The sequence below is a fragment of the Bos indicus x Bos taurus genome, unplaced genomic scaffold (genome assembly GCF_003369695.1).
Source record: "Bos indicus x Bos taurus breed Angus x Brahman F1 hybrid unplaced genomic scaffold, Bos_hybrid_MaternalHap_v2.0 SuperScaffold_100135, whole genome shotgun sequence".
NCBI lineage: Eukaryota > Metazoa > Chordata > Mammalia > Artiodactyla > Bovidae > Bos > Bos indicus x Bos taurus.
In genome coordinates, this window is record NW_020867067.1 from 653,299 (window position 1) to 671,190 (window position 17,892).

The following is a 17,892-nucleotide window of genomic DNA, read 5'->3' on the forward strand; positions in this document are numbered from 1 at the left end:
GAGGTTGCAAAGAGGTGGACACAAATGAGCAACTAACACTCACTTTTTCACTTTGCAGACCAGCTTATTTGAAGAGGTGGCACCTCAGGCTTTCTGACCAAAATCACCATCTTTGGGGCAGAGGCCAGCTTCCCTTTCCCACTTGCCTCTTATCTAAAGTTACCACCTATCTTGTGTCCAGAGAAATAAAATGTGCCACCTCTGTAATTTAATTTTACTTATTTATCTATCTATTTTTTGGCCATGCTGCTTGGCTTGTGGGATCTTGGTTCCCTGACCAGGGTTTGAATCCAGGCCCTTGGCAATAAGAGTGTGGAGTCCTAACTACTGTATTGCCAGGAAATTCCCAACATCTGTAATTTTAGAATTTGTAGTAGTCATGTTAAAATCTAAAATGAACAAGTGAAAGTAATATTAGTAAGATATTTTTATATCCAAAAGTAATGTCAAAAGTAATATTGTTTCAACATGTAATCAGTATAAAAAATCACTAGTAAGATGAAAAAGGTTTTCTTCTCTTTGAAGTGCATAATGTATTTTATACATACAGCACACCTCAGTTTGGGCCAGATGCATCTGAATTGTTCACAATCCTCCTTACTGTATTGGACAACCCAGCATTCATAGTACTAGTTAGGATTGTTATGAGTGCAAGGAGTGAATATATTTTTTAAATAATTAGAAGGATGGTTCTGGCAGGTATCTTAGTTTGGGTTCCCCAGAAACAGACCCTGAGACAAGGATCTGAGTGGAAGTAGTTTAATTTGGAAGTGATCCTAGAAAAACACTTGGAGGGAGTGGAGAAGTGAGACATAGAAGGGAAGGAAGCCAATAAAGTCCTGTTACAAGTGAGTAAATGCTCAGGCAACTGGACTCCTTCCTGCTGGGTCACCCAGGGAGAGAATTGTTCCAACTGACAGGCAAGGGCACAGGAGCATTTATCTACCCACTCCCCATCCATCACTGATTGAGGTTGGAATCCAGGGGTTTTTCCTCATCTTGCATATGACCCCACTGTGCTCCAGCAGCTGGCAAAAGACCCTTCAGCAGAGAGTTGCAGATAAGCAGTGAACTCTTTAGTCCTGGAGAAGAGTCAGAGGACTTGAGTTGGAAAGTGACAGCTTCTGCTCCAGCAGGTCACACCATCCAAGGAGGGATCCTTTAAGTCTCAGGAGCCCCAGAGACTTGATGCCACTAAGACTCTACACCACTCATCCTGTTCACTTATGTGTCTTTAACTCCTGATTCAGTCTTTACACACAGTAGGTGTTTAATAAATAGTTGTTGATTGCATGACCTTTCAGTATCTGTTTGTACTTTCCAGCCCATCTGTGTAAATGGGAGACGTGGCCACCAGCAGTTATGGGTCATACCCTTACAACTCCCTCATCAGAAAAGAAAGTCAAGTTTTTCCCTTTCTGTGCATGCATGCCTACAAAGACACTTCAGTTGTGTCTGACTTTTTGCAACCCTATGGACCATAGCCCACCAGACTCCTCTGTCTATGGAATTCTCCAGGCAAGAATACTGGAGTGGATTGCCATGCCCTACTCCAGGGGATCTTCCTGACCCAGGGACGGAAGTCAAGTCTCTTATGTCTCCTGCATTAGCAGGAGGGTTCTTCACCACTAGCGCCACCTGGTAAGCCATCTTCCTGGTGCAGCCAAACAAGAACAACCAAGAACAGCAACAAAACATTCTCAAGGAAGAATGCCAGTTGGCCTGGCATAGAGTTATATCTGTTATAAGAGATACGAGATTATATCTGTCCCAAACCCTTTGGATACAGACATGGCATATTATGATTGGCTAGATTTAATTTGGGTGTCCACTTCTGAGGTTCGAGAGGAGGATATGTTACTAGAAGTTAGTCAGTCAGTCAACTGTGTCCAACTCTTTGTGATTCCATGGACTGCAGCAGGCCAGGCTTCCCTGTCCTTCATCATCTCCTGGAGTTTGCTCAAACTCATGTTCATTGAGTTGGTGATGCCATCCAACAATCTCATTCTCTGTTGTCCCTTTTTCCTCCTGCCTTCAATCTTTTCCAGCACCAGGGTCTTTTCCAGTGAATCAGTTCTTCCCATCAGGTGTCCAAAGTATTGGAACTTCAGCTTCAGCATCAGTCTTTCCAATGAATATTCAGGACTGATTTCCTTTAGGATGGACTGGTTTGATCACCTTGCACTCCAAGGGACTCTCAAGAATCTTTCATAGTACCACAGTTCAAAAGCATCAATTCTTTGATGCTTAGCTTTCTTTATGGTCCAAATTTCACATCCATACACGACTACTGGAAAAATCTTAGATTTGACTAAATGGACCTTTGTTGACAAAATAATGTCTCTGCTTTTTAATATGCTGTATAGATTTATCATAACTTTTCTTCCAAGGAGCAAGCATCTTTTAAATTTGTGGCTGCAGTCACCATCTGCAGTGATTTTGGTGCCCAAGAAAATAAATTCTGTCACTGTCTCCATTGTTTCCCCATCTGTTTGCCATGAAGTGATGGCACCAGATGCCCTGATCTTTGTTTTCTGAATGTTGACTTTTAAGCCAGCTTTTTCACTCTTCTCTTTCACTTTCATCAAGAGGCTCCTCAGTTCCTCTTCATTTTCTGCCATAAGGGTGGTATCATCTGCATATGTGAAGTTATTGATATTTCTCTTGGCAATTTTCACTCCATGGTATGCTTCATCCAGCCCAGAATTTCACATGATGTACACTGCATGTAAGTTAAATAAGCGGAGTGACAATATACAGCCTTAAGGTAATCCTTTCCCAATTTGGAACCCGTCCATTGTTCTAACTGTTGCTTCTTGACTTGCATACAGGTTTCTCAGGAAGCAGGTAAGGTGAGCTGGTATTCCCACCTCTTTCAGAATTTTCCAGTTTGTTGTGATCCACACAGTCAAAGGCTTTAGCATAGTCAATGAATAATAAGTAGCTGTTTTTCTGGAATTCCCTTGCTTTTTCTATGATCCAAAGGGTGTTGGCAATTTGATCTCTGGTTCCGCTGCCTTTTCTAAATCCAGCTTGAGCATCTGGAAGTTCTCGATTAACATACTGTTGAAGTCTAGCTTGGAGAATTTTGAGCATTACTTTGCTATTGTGTGAAATTAGTGCAATTGTGCAATAATTTGAACATTCTTTGGTACTAGAAGGTACAGTGACAAAGAGATTGTCATTATATTCAGAACTGTGAATACTCACTGGAGCATGTAGATTGTGAATGCCTTTTATCGTGTATGTCTTGATAGAAAAATGCTTGAGGACCAGCACTATCTTAGTTGAACTAGTTTAGTACTGATTTTATAGTTCCTGCAGATTTAACACTTTATGCTTTGACTATTTGATGGAGGTGCTATGAACCATTAATAATTTATAGTTTACACAGTTACAATTTTCATCATGTGTCCCTGGAGTTTATCTGGGAATGAATCATCAAGTCTAGCAAGATTGAATCTCTCCTTAGATGCTGTCTCATTATCCTCACTTGAGTCAATGTCTGGCTGCATTAACTCAGCATATTTTCAATGTTTACCCATGCTGTAGCTTGCATCAGTATGTCTATCTATTTTATAAAATGTCAGATAATACCCCACTACCTATAATACCATGTTTCTTTTATCAGTTGATGTACCCTTGATTCGCTCCACCCGCAACTCATTGTTTACTTTTATGACATTTGTATGTACATTTTTATGTGGACATATATTTCATTTATCTTGGGTAGATATCTAGGAGTAGAATTGGTGGTTTATATGGAAACTTTGTAGCTGTACCATTTTACTTTCTGCCAGCAGTGTAGAAGGTTCTAGTTTCTCCATATCCTCTTCAACACTTGTTAATGTCTTTTTAGTTATAGTACTGAACCGTTTAAGATTGAGAAACAAGTACATATAGAGACGTTATGACATCTTCCCTATGTTTGTACATTCTATGCCTGGCTTAGTGGTCATGCACCTATAAAGCATTCACCAAATATTTGTTGAATGAATTAAAAAAAACACAACTTTTTGTATGTTGTCTTTTTAGATTTTACAAAGTGCATTCACAAATTGTGAGGCTCCCATTAACCTTATAGGCATAGTGCAGGTAGGAATTTCCTATGTAGACCTGAGTGGTTAGTCAGAAAGTTTAGGTAAGAAGTGAAGCATCTAGAGCTCTGGTCCCCTGGCTTCATATCCAACCTTCTTTGTACAAATCAACACTGATTTTCAGTATGTTTTACAAATATTATATTCATTATTGTTCATAAAAGAATGCTAAGAAGTTTCAAAAAAATAAAGACAGCAGAAACTGAAGGGACTGAGTGTATTTGGCAGTTTGGAGATGACTAAGCTTCCCGGGTGGTGCTAATGCCACATGCCAATCCAGGAGATATAAAAGATGCAGATTCAATCCCTGGGTCAGGAAGATCTCCTGGAGAAGGAAATGGCAACCCTCTCAAGTCTTCTTGCCTAGAGAATCCCATGGACAGAGATGCCTGGCAAGCTATGGTCCATAGGGTTGCAAAGAGTTGAACACGACTGAAGCAACTTAGCACACACACACAGTTATCATCCTGAGATAGTTGTGGGGACTGACGAGAACAGTCTGCAGCAGTCTGACATGGAAGTCACTAAATTTCCAACCTCAGCAAGCAATTCTTTCATCTTTGAAGGAGAACTAGTAGCTGAGTGTTTACAGTGCTGGAAAAGGTAGGTAATGTAAAAGAGAACTATAAATCAGGTAGGTCTGGTTACATACATTGTAGATTGCCTTATCTGAGAAAGAGCTAACACTAGAAAGGTAGGTAATTGAAAAATTATATTTTTCAGCTCTAATCATTTTCTTTTTTGTGACAGAAAATTTCAAACATGCATGAAATATTAAGAAAATCGTATAATAAACTCCTATCATGCCCATCAATAGAAAATTGTCAATATTTTGCCATATTAAAAATTTTTAATACATTAACGCTTTCTTTAAAAGCTATTTCCTCTCCAGGTTTATTGAGGTATAACTGACAATCAATAATAGTTTATGTTTAAAATGTACAACCTGATGACTTGACAGTGCATGTGTGCTGAATCATGTCTGACTCTTTTGACGCTATGGACTGTAGTCCACCAGGCTCCTCTGTCTATGGGATTTTCCAGGCAAAAATACTGGACTGAGTTGCCATTTTCTCCTCCAGAGAATCTTCCCCAGAGATTGAGCCAATGTTTCCTGAGTCTCCTGCAGGCAGATTCTTTACCACTGTGCCAACTGGGAAGCCCCGATGACTTAATACACATATTGTTCCTGTTCAGTTGCTGAGTCCTGTCTGACAATTTTTGACCCCATGGACTACAACACACCAGGCTCCCCCATCCTGCACTATCTACTAGAGTTTGCTCAAATTCATGTCCATTGAGTCAGTGATGCTATCTAACCATCTCATCTTCCACTGCCCCCTTTGCTCCCTTTGCCTTTAATCTTTCCTAGCATCAAGTCTTTTCAGCACAATCAAATTAATCAGTGTGGCCCCCAATGCATAAATTAACCATTTTTTTCCTTTTTTTATGGTGAAAAGATCCAAGATCTACTCTTTTAGAAAGCCCAATGTACACAGTTCAGTATTGTCAACTGTAACCACATTATTGTACACCAGTTTATAACTTGCCTGTGTGCTTGCTAAGTTGCTCAGTCATATTCAACTCTTTGCGACCCGTGGACTGTAGCCAAAAATTCTTCTCTCTCCATGGGATTCTTCAGGCAAGAATACTGGAGGGGGTTGCCATTTCCTACTCCAGGGGATCTTCCCAATGAAGCCAAAAGCCTTAATTAATCATACCATTTTAGCCAAGGTACATGAGCATAATAAAGTGACCCTATTATAAGCACCACAAACTTTGATCTCCTTCTTTTAGGGTGGAAGGGAAGGGAAACTGCTAAGCTGGGAAGATGGCAACACAAATAACTAGACTTCTGAGTGGGAGTCCAAGATTTTGTTCCTTCATCCCTACTGTCATTCATTCATTCAAACAGTGCACTCTAGGCACCTTCCCCACACAGTAACCATCCACCAGTGAGACAGATCACACTAGACTTGGACTTGAGTCCAAGTGAGGATTCGTCATTTACTGATTCTATGACTTTGGAGAAGTGCTGTCCTTAAACCTCATCTTTCTCATTTTTGTCAAATAGGGATAATAATACCTTCTTGAATGGGGCATTGTTAGAGTTAAAAATGATGGAAGTTCCCTAGAAATGCACATACCTGTGTTCTGTAACATATGCCACTATTATTCTGCTAGGCCCTGAGCACATGATTAAAGAAATCATAAAGCAGTCTTTTTCTCCCCATAATCCCCTTTCCCAATCTAAGAGGGCAGCTAAAAGCTTACAGAGGTCCCATGCACAGATCAACATGTGAGATGCCAAAAGCCTATCTCCAATAACAGCATTCAGTCATCTAAAATCGTTCAAGCTCTTCTAATCTTCTGTTTCCTTTCCTTAGGTCTTGCAGCTCTACATACATAATCTGTGCTAAATCCTGTTGTTGGTGGAAGTCAAATGCTTAGGCACCAGTTGTGTTGTCCAACCCAAGTTCCTGTGCTTGAGGTAAAGTGAGGCCAAACAAACCACAATGTTGGAGTTGAAGCAGAGAAAAGTTTATTGAAACGATTAAGCAAAGAGTACAGGCAGCTCATGCTATAAAGACCAGAACTCTCTGATGGACTTCAGGGGATAATTTTAAAAGGCAAGGTGAAGAGAAAGTCCAGTGTTTGTGATCAACTGTTGCATTATTTTCTGCTTGGTTGATGGTGAGGTAACAGGGTGGTGTCACAGGGTTTTATATCATCAGTCCTTAGGCTCTAGCTGGTGTGGGGGCTCCCTGCTTGTGGCCATCATACAGATAATTTCTTCCATCTGGTGGGGGTTTTAGTATCTGCAGAATAACTCAGGAATGTACATTTGATATTGTTATCTATTAATATGTCCTTCAGTGAGGAACTATGGATTCTGTGACTGTTGCATGGCTTATCTAGTGTTTAATTTTGTTTTTAAATTACATGTTCACATTCTTTCAGTCTTTTTTAAAAAAGAGTTTTACTTCTTTTTGGCTATGCTGGGTCTTCACTGCTGCACAGGCTTTTCTCTAATTGCAGCGAGCAGACGGCTATTCTTGATTGCAGTTAAGCAGACTTCTCATTGCACTGGCTTCTTTTGTTGTAGAGCATGGGCTCTACGGCATGCAGGTTTCAATAGCTGTAGCAGGTGGTTCAATAGTTGCTGCCCCCAGATTCTAGAGCATAGTTTCAAGTTGTGGACCCCAGGGTTAGTTACTTCAAGGCATATAGATCTTCCCTGACCAGGGATCCAACCTGTGTCTTCTGCATTAGCAGGCAGATTCTTTACCACTGAACCACCAAGGAAGCCCCAGTCATCAATTATTGAGCCACCTCTTGTAATTCAGAGGAGATCTGGGAGACTAAAGCTTTTCTACAAAAGGGAAGCAGGAAGAGGGCATGAGGTGGTGTGCTCCATCCCAGGAAGGCCCCATAGGGTCCTGCTCCATTACAGTTGGAGAACTTCCCACAGCGCCCTTGTTTGGTCCTGATGAGGGCAGAGTGCCCAGAAGGCGAGGTGCTATCTCTTTCGGCCAGCTCTCTCCTGGTCTCTCCACAGCTGATGGGCGTTTCTGAGCAGATGCGGCTGATAGAGTTGGTACCTCCTTTCTCCACCTTCGGGGTGGGTGCCTGGGTTCATAGCTCTCACTTCGGCAGAGTTTGCAGCCAGGTGCCTGAACGCTGGCGCCCTGGTGCAGGACTCCGAGTGCAGCACCGTCCTACCCGCCTGCATCAGCTGCGCCAGCATCCTCTCCGCGCACCTGCGTGTGGCTCCTGTCTGGCCACCCTTTCGTCCCGCTGTCCACACCGCTCCCGACTCAGGGCTCCAGGCGGTGGTGGCAGAGGCGCCTAGAGGGTGGTCCAGAAGGCTGGGACCAGGCAAGAGCTGACGCTCCATTTCCAGAATGGTGGTTCTGGTATACCGCCTAGCGGACTGGCACTGTGGTTGAGCCTCCAGCATCCCCGTTGGCGCCACCATGAGCACTCCGAGCAACTCCCCTGCCAAAGCGGCGCCCGCGCCCCAGTCCACGCCGGCCCCGGAGCCCACGCCGGCCTCGGAGTCCACGCCAGCCCCGGAGCCCACGCCGGAGTCCACGCCGGAGCCCCAGTCCACGCCGGCCCCGGAGCCCACGCCGGAGCCCTCGCCGGTCCCCATGCCCTCGCCGGTCCCCGCGCCCTCGCCCGTGGCCGCTAGCAAGATGCACTTGGTGTACCCGGAGGTGAATCCCAACCCGCTGCTGCACTCGAACTTCTGCTCCCTCTTGTTTCTCAGGTGAGCGCCTCGTCTGAGCTGTGACCCGCCCGCCGCAGGCACCTCTCAGTGACCAAGGGGAGAGTCGAGGCGAGGGAGCATTTTCCGCGGGCGCCCAGGCAGCTGGTGGAGCCTCCCCAGTCCGGCCTTGTGGTCCCCGCCTGTGCCTGGGCGTGAGGAGTGAGGAGTGAGGGGAAGTCCTGGGCCTAGGAGCGGGACGCAGAAACCTGGTATCCGGAGCGCAGGATTTCCTAGCCTGGTCTCTCGCTGCTCCAGCATCCTCCAGGGCCCTGGAGCCCGGGGAGCAGGAGGCAGGGAGGTTAAAAACCCAGATTGCCCCGGGGGAGTCGCCACCCAAACGGAGAACGAACTGGATCCCTACATTCCATTTTTAGCGGGCTTCCCCAGTACAGCTCAGGATTTCCAGTTCTAAACTAATTTGCACCCTTTCCCCACAAGGGTGCAAACAAGCAAGCAGTTTATGAACAGCTTCCTTTATCTAATTAGTACCCTGCCATTAGATGTCTTTGCCATCTTCCAGTGATGTCCCCACTGGAAGTTACATTTCCCATGTAACTTAGGTGACACCTGGGTTCCAGCTGCACTGGGCTCTGTCTGTCCCTGTATCTATGACCATGTCTTTCTTTTCCTCCCTCTCTCTCTTCCTGTGTGGCTTACACTGCATGTCCTGGTACCTAGTTGTGACAAATTTCATGTGTGTAAAAAAAACTATTGCTTTTTGTTTAATGAATGGGGACCCTGTTCTTGAACATGTTTTGCTTTTGCCTGGGATATACATCTTCGAATAGAGTGTGCATTTGATCACAGCCCTTTTCCCTGTTGTGAATATTTCTGCTTTCACCTTTGAGGACCACTTGGGGGATAAGGTCACTGAAGGCTGTGGGGTCTTAACCGGACCTTTAGCCTTTGGAGAAGAGGTGAAAGGTCTTGATGCAGGTGGTTCTACCTTGGAGTCATTTGGTCCTGAAACCACTCAGGGGTCCCTGAGATGGGAGGAAACACACACAGATGAAAAACAGCACAGAGAGATGTAAGAAAGTTTTCCCTCTGGTAACTGGGACTACTAACTAGCTGGGCCTGAAGCTTTGGGTTTTAATTGCTCTTGGATGATAATTAGATTTTTTTTGTTTCTAGACCCTAACCCATTCATATTTCCCATACATTCTGACATTTCCTTTTTTAAGGGGAAGATATAGGGGATCCTCATGGGATGGGAGTCACTGTACTTATCTTCATGGTAGTGTGTTCAGTGTGTAGCTACATCTCTTGGCCATTTGGCAGCCCTTAAGGCAAGAGAGGCCTAGAAGTAGGAGTGTAGGGGTGGTTACTGTAAATAATAACAAAATAGACACATGTCTCCTTAACTTCTGCAGGGCAGGCAACTCTCCGGGCGTGTTCTATTTGTAGATTTGCAAAATGTGTATATGTATGTGTGGAAATGGGAAAGTGAAGACTCCTCATTGATTTGGGTAGCCACCTATTTCCAGTTTTCCTGCCAGAGGGGAAAGAGCTAGTACCTCTTACCTCACACCTGAAGGCACTGAAGCAGAGAGGCTGAGTAAATTGCCCACATCACACAGCTAGTAAGTGTTGGAGTTGGATCTCAAACCAGGCCATCTGTCTCCCCAGCCTGTGTTATCCTGTATGTAACTGCTGTACTGAGCTGCCTTTGTGGACACTTGTTCTTAAATGCAGGGAGAAGGCAATTCCAAACACGCCTTTGGTCTTGTTGGCAGGAGTTTCTCAAAGTTCTTAAAGTTCTTGCTGTTGGAGATGATGCATGTGAAACATTCTATAATCAAGCTTTAGGATAGCTGTTCTCAGCTGTTCTCTGTTCTCAGAGTCTGGCTCTCAGACCGGCAGCATCCTTGTCACCTGGGATCTTGTTAGAAATAAAATTCCCCACCGTGCTCCTTCTAGACCAGTTTTGTAAAGTTAGAAACTCTGGGGATGGGGTTAAACAAGCTCCAGGTGATTCTGATGGAAGGTGGAGGCTGGTTTCTGCTTTAAGTTATTCCTCCCATTGGCATTGTTACTTCATTATTAACTTTTTTAAAGGGGTTTAGACTTTGTGAGGAGAAGGCAATGGCACCCCACTCCAGTACTCTTGCCTGGAAAATCCCATGGACGGAGGGGCCTGGTGGGCTGCCATCTATGGGATCGCACAGAGTCAGACACGACTGAAGCGACTTAGCAGCAGCAGCAGACTTTGTGAAGTTGGTTGTTGACCATGATTGCCATCTTGTATGTAAAGTCTGAGGTACCCTCGTGATTTCCTTGTGTCCCCCACTTGCTGATCCTGGGAAGTGGAAATGAGTCCAGCTAGAAAATGCTGCCCAGAGACAAGACCCAACTTGTAGAGAGAAACCATGTTTTCATCTTCTCATTGGGTATTTGTTTTTGTTTTTTGTTTTTCTCAAATTTCATCAGCTTTCTAAACTTGTAAGTGATGCCAGTAACTAGCTTACTGATTTTTTACAAATGGCCTCACTGGCTTTTTAGTGTTTTCACAACACAGTTTAGAGTTAGGGTCTAAGAGAAGTTGACATTATAGCTAATGGTATTTGTTGTGGATTTTTTAAAACGATAAACATTTTTCTATTTCTGTAAGACATTTAAAGCTATAGAAGAAAGTAGGATTTATTTCTGTTACCATATAGATTTGCCGATATTTTGGTTGTTTCTTAATCTTTCCTCCAGAACTCTTTTTGTATACCTGTGCATATGCATGCATCTTTTCTATAAAACTAGTTTTGAATCTTGATTCCTTCTTAATTTTCTGTGTTTAAAATTTATTTATAACATTAAGTTATGTTCAGAGCATGATATTTAATTGTCATTTATGCAATCTTGTACTTAAGTTTAATGTAGTTTATTGCTGATTATGATATGCATATCCATGAACATGTACTTTGGTGTATCTTCCTTTTTCTAAAGTCCTAGGAATACGATAACTGGTGAAAGGTTGAACTGTTTTCCACAATGTTCAGATCAATTTGCCCTCTTCTATTTTTTTGCCACACTGCACTGCATGTGGAATCTAAGTTTATGACTAGTAAAGAATCTAGGCTTTTGGCTGTGACAGCTCTGAGTCTTAATATCTGGACCGCTAGGGAACTGCCGGTTTGCCCTCATAGTAGCTCTTAGTGTGCCTATTTTATTGCCAACTTTGAGTATGTGAATTACATTTTTTCAAGGTCTAAAGTTAAAAAAAAAAGTGAAACAATTTGAATTTATTGATCTATATAGATGGGACTTTTTTTGAAACATTTACATTTATTGACCATTTATTTGTGTTTATTTGAATTGTCTATTAATAGATTTTTTTCTCTCTGAGGAATTTATATTTTGAAATAATTTTCCATAATGCTTATAATATTTTTCCAGATTTTCATTTGTCCTTTACTTTAGAGCTATCATTATTTATGTTGGTTTCTCCTGTTTCTTTTTAACCTTTTTTAAATTCCAGCATCATCTACCTCTCTGTAAACATTTTATTTCAGCATTTTTGTTTCATTTATAAGAATAAAGGCAACTAAAATTTCTTTTAGTATTTGATATAAGATAGTCCTCCTCCTTTTTTCTGAAACAGCTCTTCTTCCCATCATGGTTTATTGAATGATTTTTCCTTTTACCCATTATTGGAAATCAGTGGCACAATTTATGAACCATGTCCAGTCTGACGAGATCCTCCCTGATGATGTCCCTGATGTCCTCACTGCAGCCTCTGGGGTGAGCTCTGCATTTCTCTCCACCCTCGTCCTAGAGGCCAGCAGGTTGGGGGTGAGTGCAGGACCTGTCCCCAGAGATGAGGGTGGGGCAGGGCCTTGGACCAGAAGCACTTGGCCCTTCAGGGAGTGGTTACATCCTCACTACCCTAACACTGGGCACGTCACAGTCAGTGAACTGACACCTTGCCAAGGGAGTGTGGACGTGGAAACTGTCACTGGTGTTAAGACAGACTCTCCAGAGATTCTTGTCAGAGAAACTGATGACATGAGAGGGACATGAACTAGCTGAATGCTGAGATGGTTTAGACAGACTGGTCCTGTTAGGTCTTCAGTAACTCTACCATGAAAGCATAGAAATGTTTAATATCAAACCAGGATTCTTGGCACCATTTTCAGAATACGACTGGTATGAATCTTGTTGTTCTTCATTAACAGTCAGAAAATCCACATGTTGTTGATGGAGGCTGGGTGAGCTCTCCAGGGCTCTTTCTCTGGTCTTGATCTGTTCCCCTTTCCTAAGCATTTCTTTTGATGAGTTTTGGTAATTTTAATACAATAACTACAGCCCCAAGCAAGATGTAGAACATCCCAAAGGTATATTCAAATTTACTACCATGTCTTTAAGGCAAAATAAAAAGCCTAACATATCCAAGTTTATCGCCTATAGTTTATGCTTGATCTCTTTGGTCTTTATAGTTCTGCATCTGGTCAGCCTGAGAGGTATTAGCTAGTGTCCACTCAGATGTGTCAAGTGGATAATTTGCCTTTCTGAGTTGTCCATGGGTCCCCTGATCATGTTGACTCTCTTTCCTCTGTTGCCTTGACTATCAGATATTTCTGCAGCAAAGATGGCTTTATTCAGGATCAGCAGAGAATCACGGTTCCATACCTACAACCAGAGTGAGCCATGTTCAAGTCCCCACAGGGCAAGGGATGAAGAGCATCTTTATATAAGGGAAAAGGAAGTTGGGAGGACTGTCAAAAAAAGTGTCCATGGCTTTTCATTAGCTGAGCCCTTGCCAGAAAGGAGAGGAGTCTTTCTTCTTCCTGTTGGACTCTGCTATTGTAACCTCATCTATCAAAGTTATCAGAGGCTTTCTACTGGGGACCACATGGGATTACTAGAGAGCACTGTCGGGGGTGACAGCTTCCCTTTGTCTGACAGGACTTTGTTCAGAGCACCAGTGATCCTCTCAGAGGACCTTCTCAGCAGCTTTGGGGAGTGTTACCTCCACATGTTCCCCCTGTTTGTCAGAGGCCAATACTGCGAGCTTATGTGGCTAGTTCAAATTCTTACAACCAGAAAGCTGCAATCTAGACTTTAACACAGGAAGATTTCACACCTGAGGTGTATCGAGTAAAATTTTTCCTCATTTAATTTTAAAAAATAGTAATAAAGTGCACTTAACATAAAATTTACCATCTGAATTATTTTTAAGCATTTGGTTCAGTGTTGTTAAGTACATTCACATTATTGTGCAACCAGTTTCCAGAACTCTTTTCATCCTGCATCAATATGTCATCAAACACTAATTCCCCACTCCCCTTTCCCTCAGCCCCTGACAACCACAGGGTCACTTTGTTTCTTTCTGAATTTGACTGCTCTCAGCACCTTTATGAAAGTGGAATCATACAGTGCTTGTCTTTTGTGACTGCAGTGTTTTACACCCCCATCATCAGTGTGCAAGGGTTCCAATTTCTCCATATCCTTGCCAAACCTCCTTCTCTTGCTCGTCTTCCCCCTTCTGCTTTCCTCCTTCCTCTTCCCTGCCTTGTCCCCCCTCCTCCCTTCCTTCACCTCCTCTTTCTACCTCTCCCTCCTCTTCCTCCTTCTTCACCCCTCCTAATATGTGTGAAGTGGTGTCTGATTGTGATTTTGATTTGCATTTCCCTAAGGATTCAGGTGGCTCTAGTAAAAAACATGCCTGCCAATGCAGGAGACATAAGAGAGATGGGTTAGATCCCTGGGGTCTGCAAGATCCCCTGGAGAACAGCATGGAAACCCACTCCAGTATTCTTGCCTGAAGAATCCCATGGACAGAGGAGCCTGGTAGGCTTCAGTCTGTAGCATCACACAGAGATGGACACGAATGAATCGACTTAGCACACACAAGGATTTGTGATGTTAAGCATCTTTTCCTCTGCAGGGAAACCTTTTTTTGTTGTTGTTGTTCTTCTTCAAGCTTTGTCTGCTTTATTTCACTACATGAAGTTAAGCAATAAGGCAAAACAGTAACCTGTCATTCATAAAGACCAAGGAGTGCCTCTCATTCCCAAAAGGGACCAAGAAGGATATTTCTTACAAATGTGCATGACATTTAGCTCATTAAGCCTATAAACAGTCTGAACAAAAGAAAACTCTGGTGCACGAATCAAATTACAAATTCAAATTAACCGTTAAGTTCCCCAAATTGTAGTTTCTATGCCAATGACATCTAATTGGTCTTCAGTGGCCCACACTGACTATAAAAATCTGCAAGCAGACTTTTAAAGAGGGTCTTTCAGAGTAAGTCCTGCTGCTAATTGTCTGAGTATTTCTTATAGGGAATAACTGTAGGATGAATGACCCAGGTGTTTCAAATCTGTTAAGTGGTTAAAGCACAGAGACAAATGCTTTTGTTTTAGAAGGAAATTTAGAGCAACATATTAAGGGTCATGGTGATACTCACCTGGAGTGGAAAATTGGAGTAGAGGACAACTGAGGTCCTGGGTCCTCAGTGCTTGGGTCCAGTCTTCAGATTCCTGGACTGGAATTCTTTAGAAGTGCCAAGTTACCAGGGTTAGCAAAATCTGAAATTCAGTCTCTCTTATTCCTTCTTTAATAGTTCATAGACATTCATTTACTTAAAAAATAATTCTTAAACATCTCCTCTGTACCCATACTGTACTAGGAATAATGCAATAAATAAGAGAAACATGGTCTCTGCTCATGGGTTATTATTGTCTGGCTTTGGAAATTTCCTTACCCAGTAAAATAGTGTTAATCCTTGGGCTATTTCCACGTATTATTAACATGTAACTAATACATAGTCAATTTAATAGGGTTTGGAGGAATCCTCTATACAGTTACTGTTTTTCATTTTATGAAGTGAAGTTAAAGTTGCTCAGTCATGTCCAGCTCTTTGTGATCCCATGGACTATACAGTCCATGGAATTCTTCAGGCCAGAATAACAGAGTGGGTAGCTGTTCCCTCCTCCAGGGCATCTTCCCAACCTAGGGATAGAACCCAGGTATCCCACATTGCAAGTGGATTCTTTACCAGCCGAGCCACCAGGGAAGCCCATTTCATTTTATAGTTAATAAGTAATTTGGAGAAAGATAATTTGAGGTTATATGAATACCATGCTGCACATCAAACTTTCAACCATTAGGTTTAGCTTCCATTGATACTTTTCTAACTCCATGTTCATTCTGTTTATTTGCATTCTTGAATACAAGAGCTTTCCCTTCTCTCATGTATATGTAGCAGTATGGATTGATGGATCCTTTTGTTATTTAATAGATTGTGATTCATTGCCATTTATTTTGATGCCTAAAGAATCCCAGATTTGTTTAGTAAGAGCCATTCAAGCTGGCTTCTCTGTCCTCCTACACATCCTCATGATTCCTTGAGTGCTTCCTTATTTTTTAGCATAAGTTGTCCCAGGTCCATCTTCTACTTTCTCTGCCTGTTGGTCTCAGCCTGTAGATAGTGATGCGGTTGGTGGGAATGCCTGGAGCTCTGCTCATCTTGGCCTGTACTAGTTACAGCAGCCCGCACAGGCATTCCCCTTCTGGAGCCAGTGTTGCTGTTGGACTGGCCCTTGTGGTTCTTAGGATTGTGAGACACAGCTCAGTGACAACCATCAGGGAATTTTCAAATGCCAAGGTGTATCACTCACATGACCTGAAGAGTACAAGGCATGCCTGGAGCTACATAAGGAGGTCCTAGGTAGAAAGAGAGAGAGAAAGAGACTGTGAAAACTAGTGAGTGAAAGAGCTTGGACCTGGTGTTCTGCCTTTTGGGGATTGAAGGTGGGGTGCGCTAGGATTTAGCAGGTTCACTCTATTGGTGAATTTAAAAAATAAGAGCGGGAATTAAAGTGCGGGAAGGGAGAAGCAAGCAGTCAGTGAGATGGTCTGTTATCAAGTCAACCAGCACTTTCTGAAAAAGGGAACTGCATGGGTGGGGCGGCCTGGCTTTTTATCTGGTTGTATAACTGACTCATGTTCATTGGAGATGGATAGCTTTGAGGTGTATGTCTCCAAAGCTTAATGTCAGGCGTTTATATTGCAATTAAAAAAGGTGATTATCAGGTGCTAAAATACACTGCCACAACCTTGGAACCAGCCATTTCTTCAAGGAACCTTGGTTCCTTTTAGAGAAGAAAGATATTAATAAGTCAGGATCTGGGTGGAGGGGGCCAAAGGGACAGACTTCCCTAAAATAAGTAAGTCATGGGAATGTAATGTCTGATAGAGTGACCACAGTTATAGTGCTTTATTGCATATTAGAAAGCTGCTGAGAGTTGACCTTAAAAGTTCTCACCACAAAAAAAAAAAAAAAAAATTGTGTATGTTAAAAAAAATAACTTTGAGATCTGGGTCTGGAGTATTCTTTGCTACTAGTGTGTCATTGCTTCCAAGGTCCTTCAGGATATAGAACTAGACAGTTCAGTTTCGTTCAGTTGCTCAGTCGTGTCCAACTCTTTGTGACCCCATGAATCGCAGCACGCCAGGCCTCCCTGTCCATGACCAACTTCCGGAGTTCACTCAAACTCACGTCCATCAAGTCGGTGATGCCATCCAGCCATCTCATCCTCTGTCATCCCCTTTTCCTCCTGCCCCCAATCCCTCCCAGCATCAGAGTCTTTTCCATGACTCTGTCTTTTCCACTTCGCATGAGGTGGCCAAAGTACTGGAGTTTCAGCTTTAGCATCATTCCTTCCAAAGAAATCCCAGGGCTGATCTCCTTCAGAATGGACTGGTTGGATCTCCTTGCAGTCCAAGGGACTCTCAAGAGTCTTCTCCAACACCACAGTTCAAGAGCATCAATTCTTCAGTGCTCAGCTTTCTTCACAGTCCAACTCTCACATCCATACATGACCACTGGAAAAACCATAGCCTTGACTAGATGGACTTTTGTTGTCAAAGTAATGTCTCTGCTTTTCAATGTGCTCTCTAGGCTGGTCATAACTTTCCTTCTAAGAAGTAAGTGTCTCTTAATTTCATGGCTGCAGTCACCATCTGCAGTGATTTTGGAGCCCAAAAAAATAAAGTCTGACACTGTTTCCACTGTTTCCCCATCTATTTCCCATGAAGTGATGGGACCAGATACCATGATCTTCGTTTTCTGAATATTGAGCTTTAAGCCAACTTTTTCACTCTCCTCTTTCACTTTCATCAAGAGGCTTTTTAGTTCCTCTTCACTTTCTGCCATAAGGGTCGTGTCACCTGTGTGTGTAAATATCCAATTTTTTTTCTTCCATATTTCTATATATTTACAGTGTAGACTATTTCTTTTTACAAAGCCCATAAATGTAGGATTCTAATTAGAGTTGTATAATTTGAATATATACCACTCTCCTTTTCTCTTAATTTATAACAGGTGGATAAACCCCTTTTTCCTATTTGGTCACAAATGGAGATTGAAAGAAAATGAGATACACTCAGTGCTTCCAAAAGATTGCTCCCAGCACCTTGGAGAAGAGCTGCAAGGGTGAGCACAGACAGCAGGGAGAAGGGGAGGAAGAGTGAGAATTTCCACTTGGGGGGTTCTTCTGAGACTCCTCCCCTGACTCTGCATGCTCA

The 17,892-nt window shown here is 42.8% G+C and overlaps 1 protein-coding gene across 1 annotated transcript in view; it reads left to right on the forward strand.

The window, feature by feature from the left end:
* Positions 1 to 6,488: 6,488 nt before the first annotated feature.
* Positions 6,489 to 17,892, forward strand: part of LOC113888438 (multidrug resistance-associated protein 4-like) — a 131,040-nt gene continuing 119,636 nt past the window's right edge. Inside the window, exons 1-3 of the mRNA XM_027535566.1 lie at positions 6,489 to 6,588; positions 7,657 to 8,370; positions 17,690 to 17,800. Of these exons, the coding sequence (XP_027391367.1) occupies positions 8,075 to 8,370; positions 17,690 to 17,800 (407 nt within the window). The 5' untranslated portion in view covers positions 6,489 to 6,588; positions 7,657 to 8,074. The remainder of the gene's footprint in view (positions 6,589 to 7,656; positions 8,371 to 17,689; positions 17,801 to 17,892) is intronic.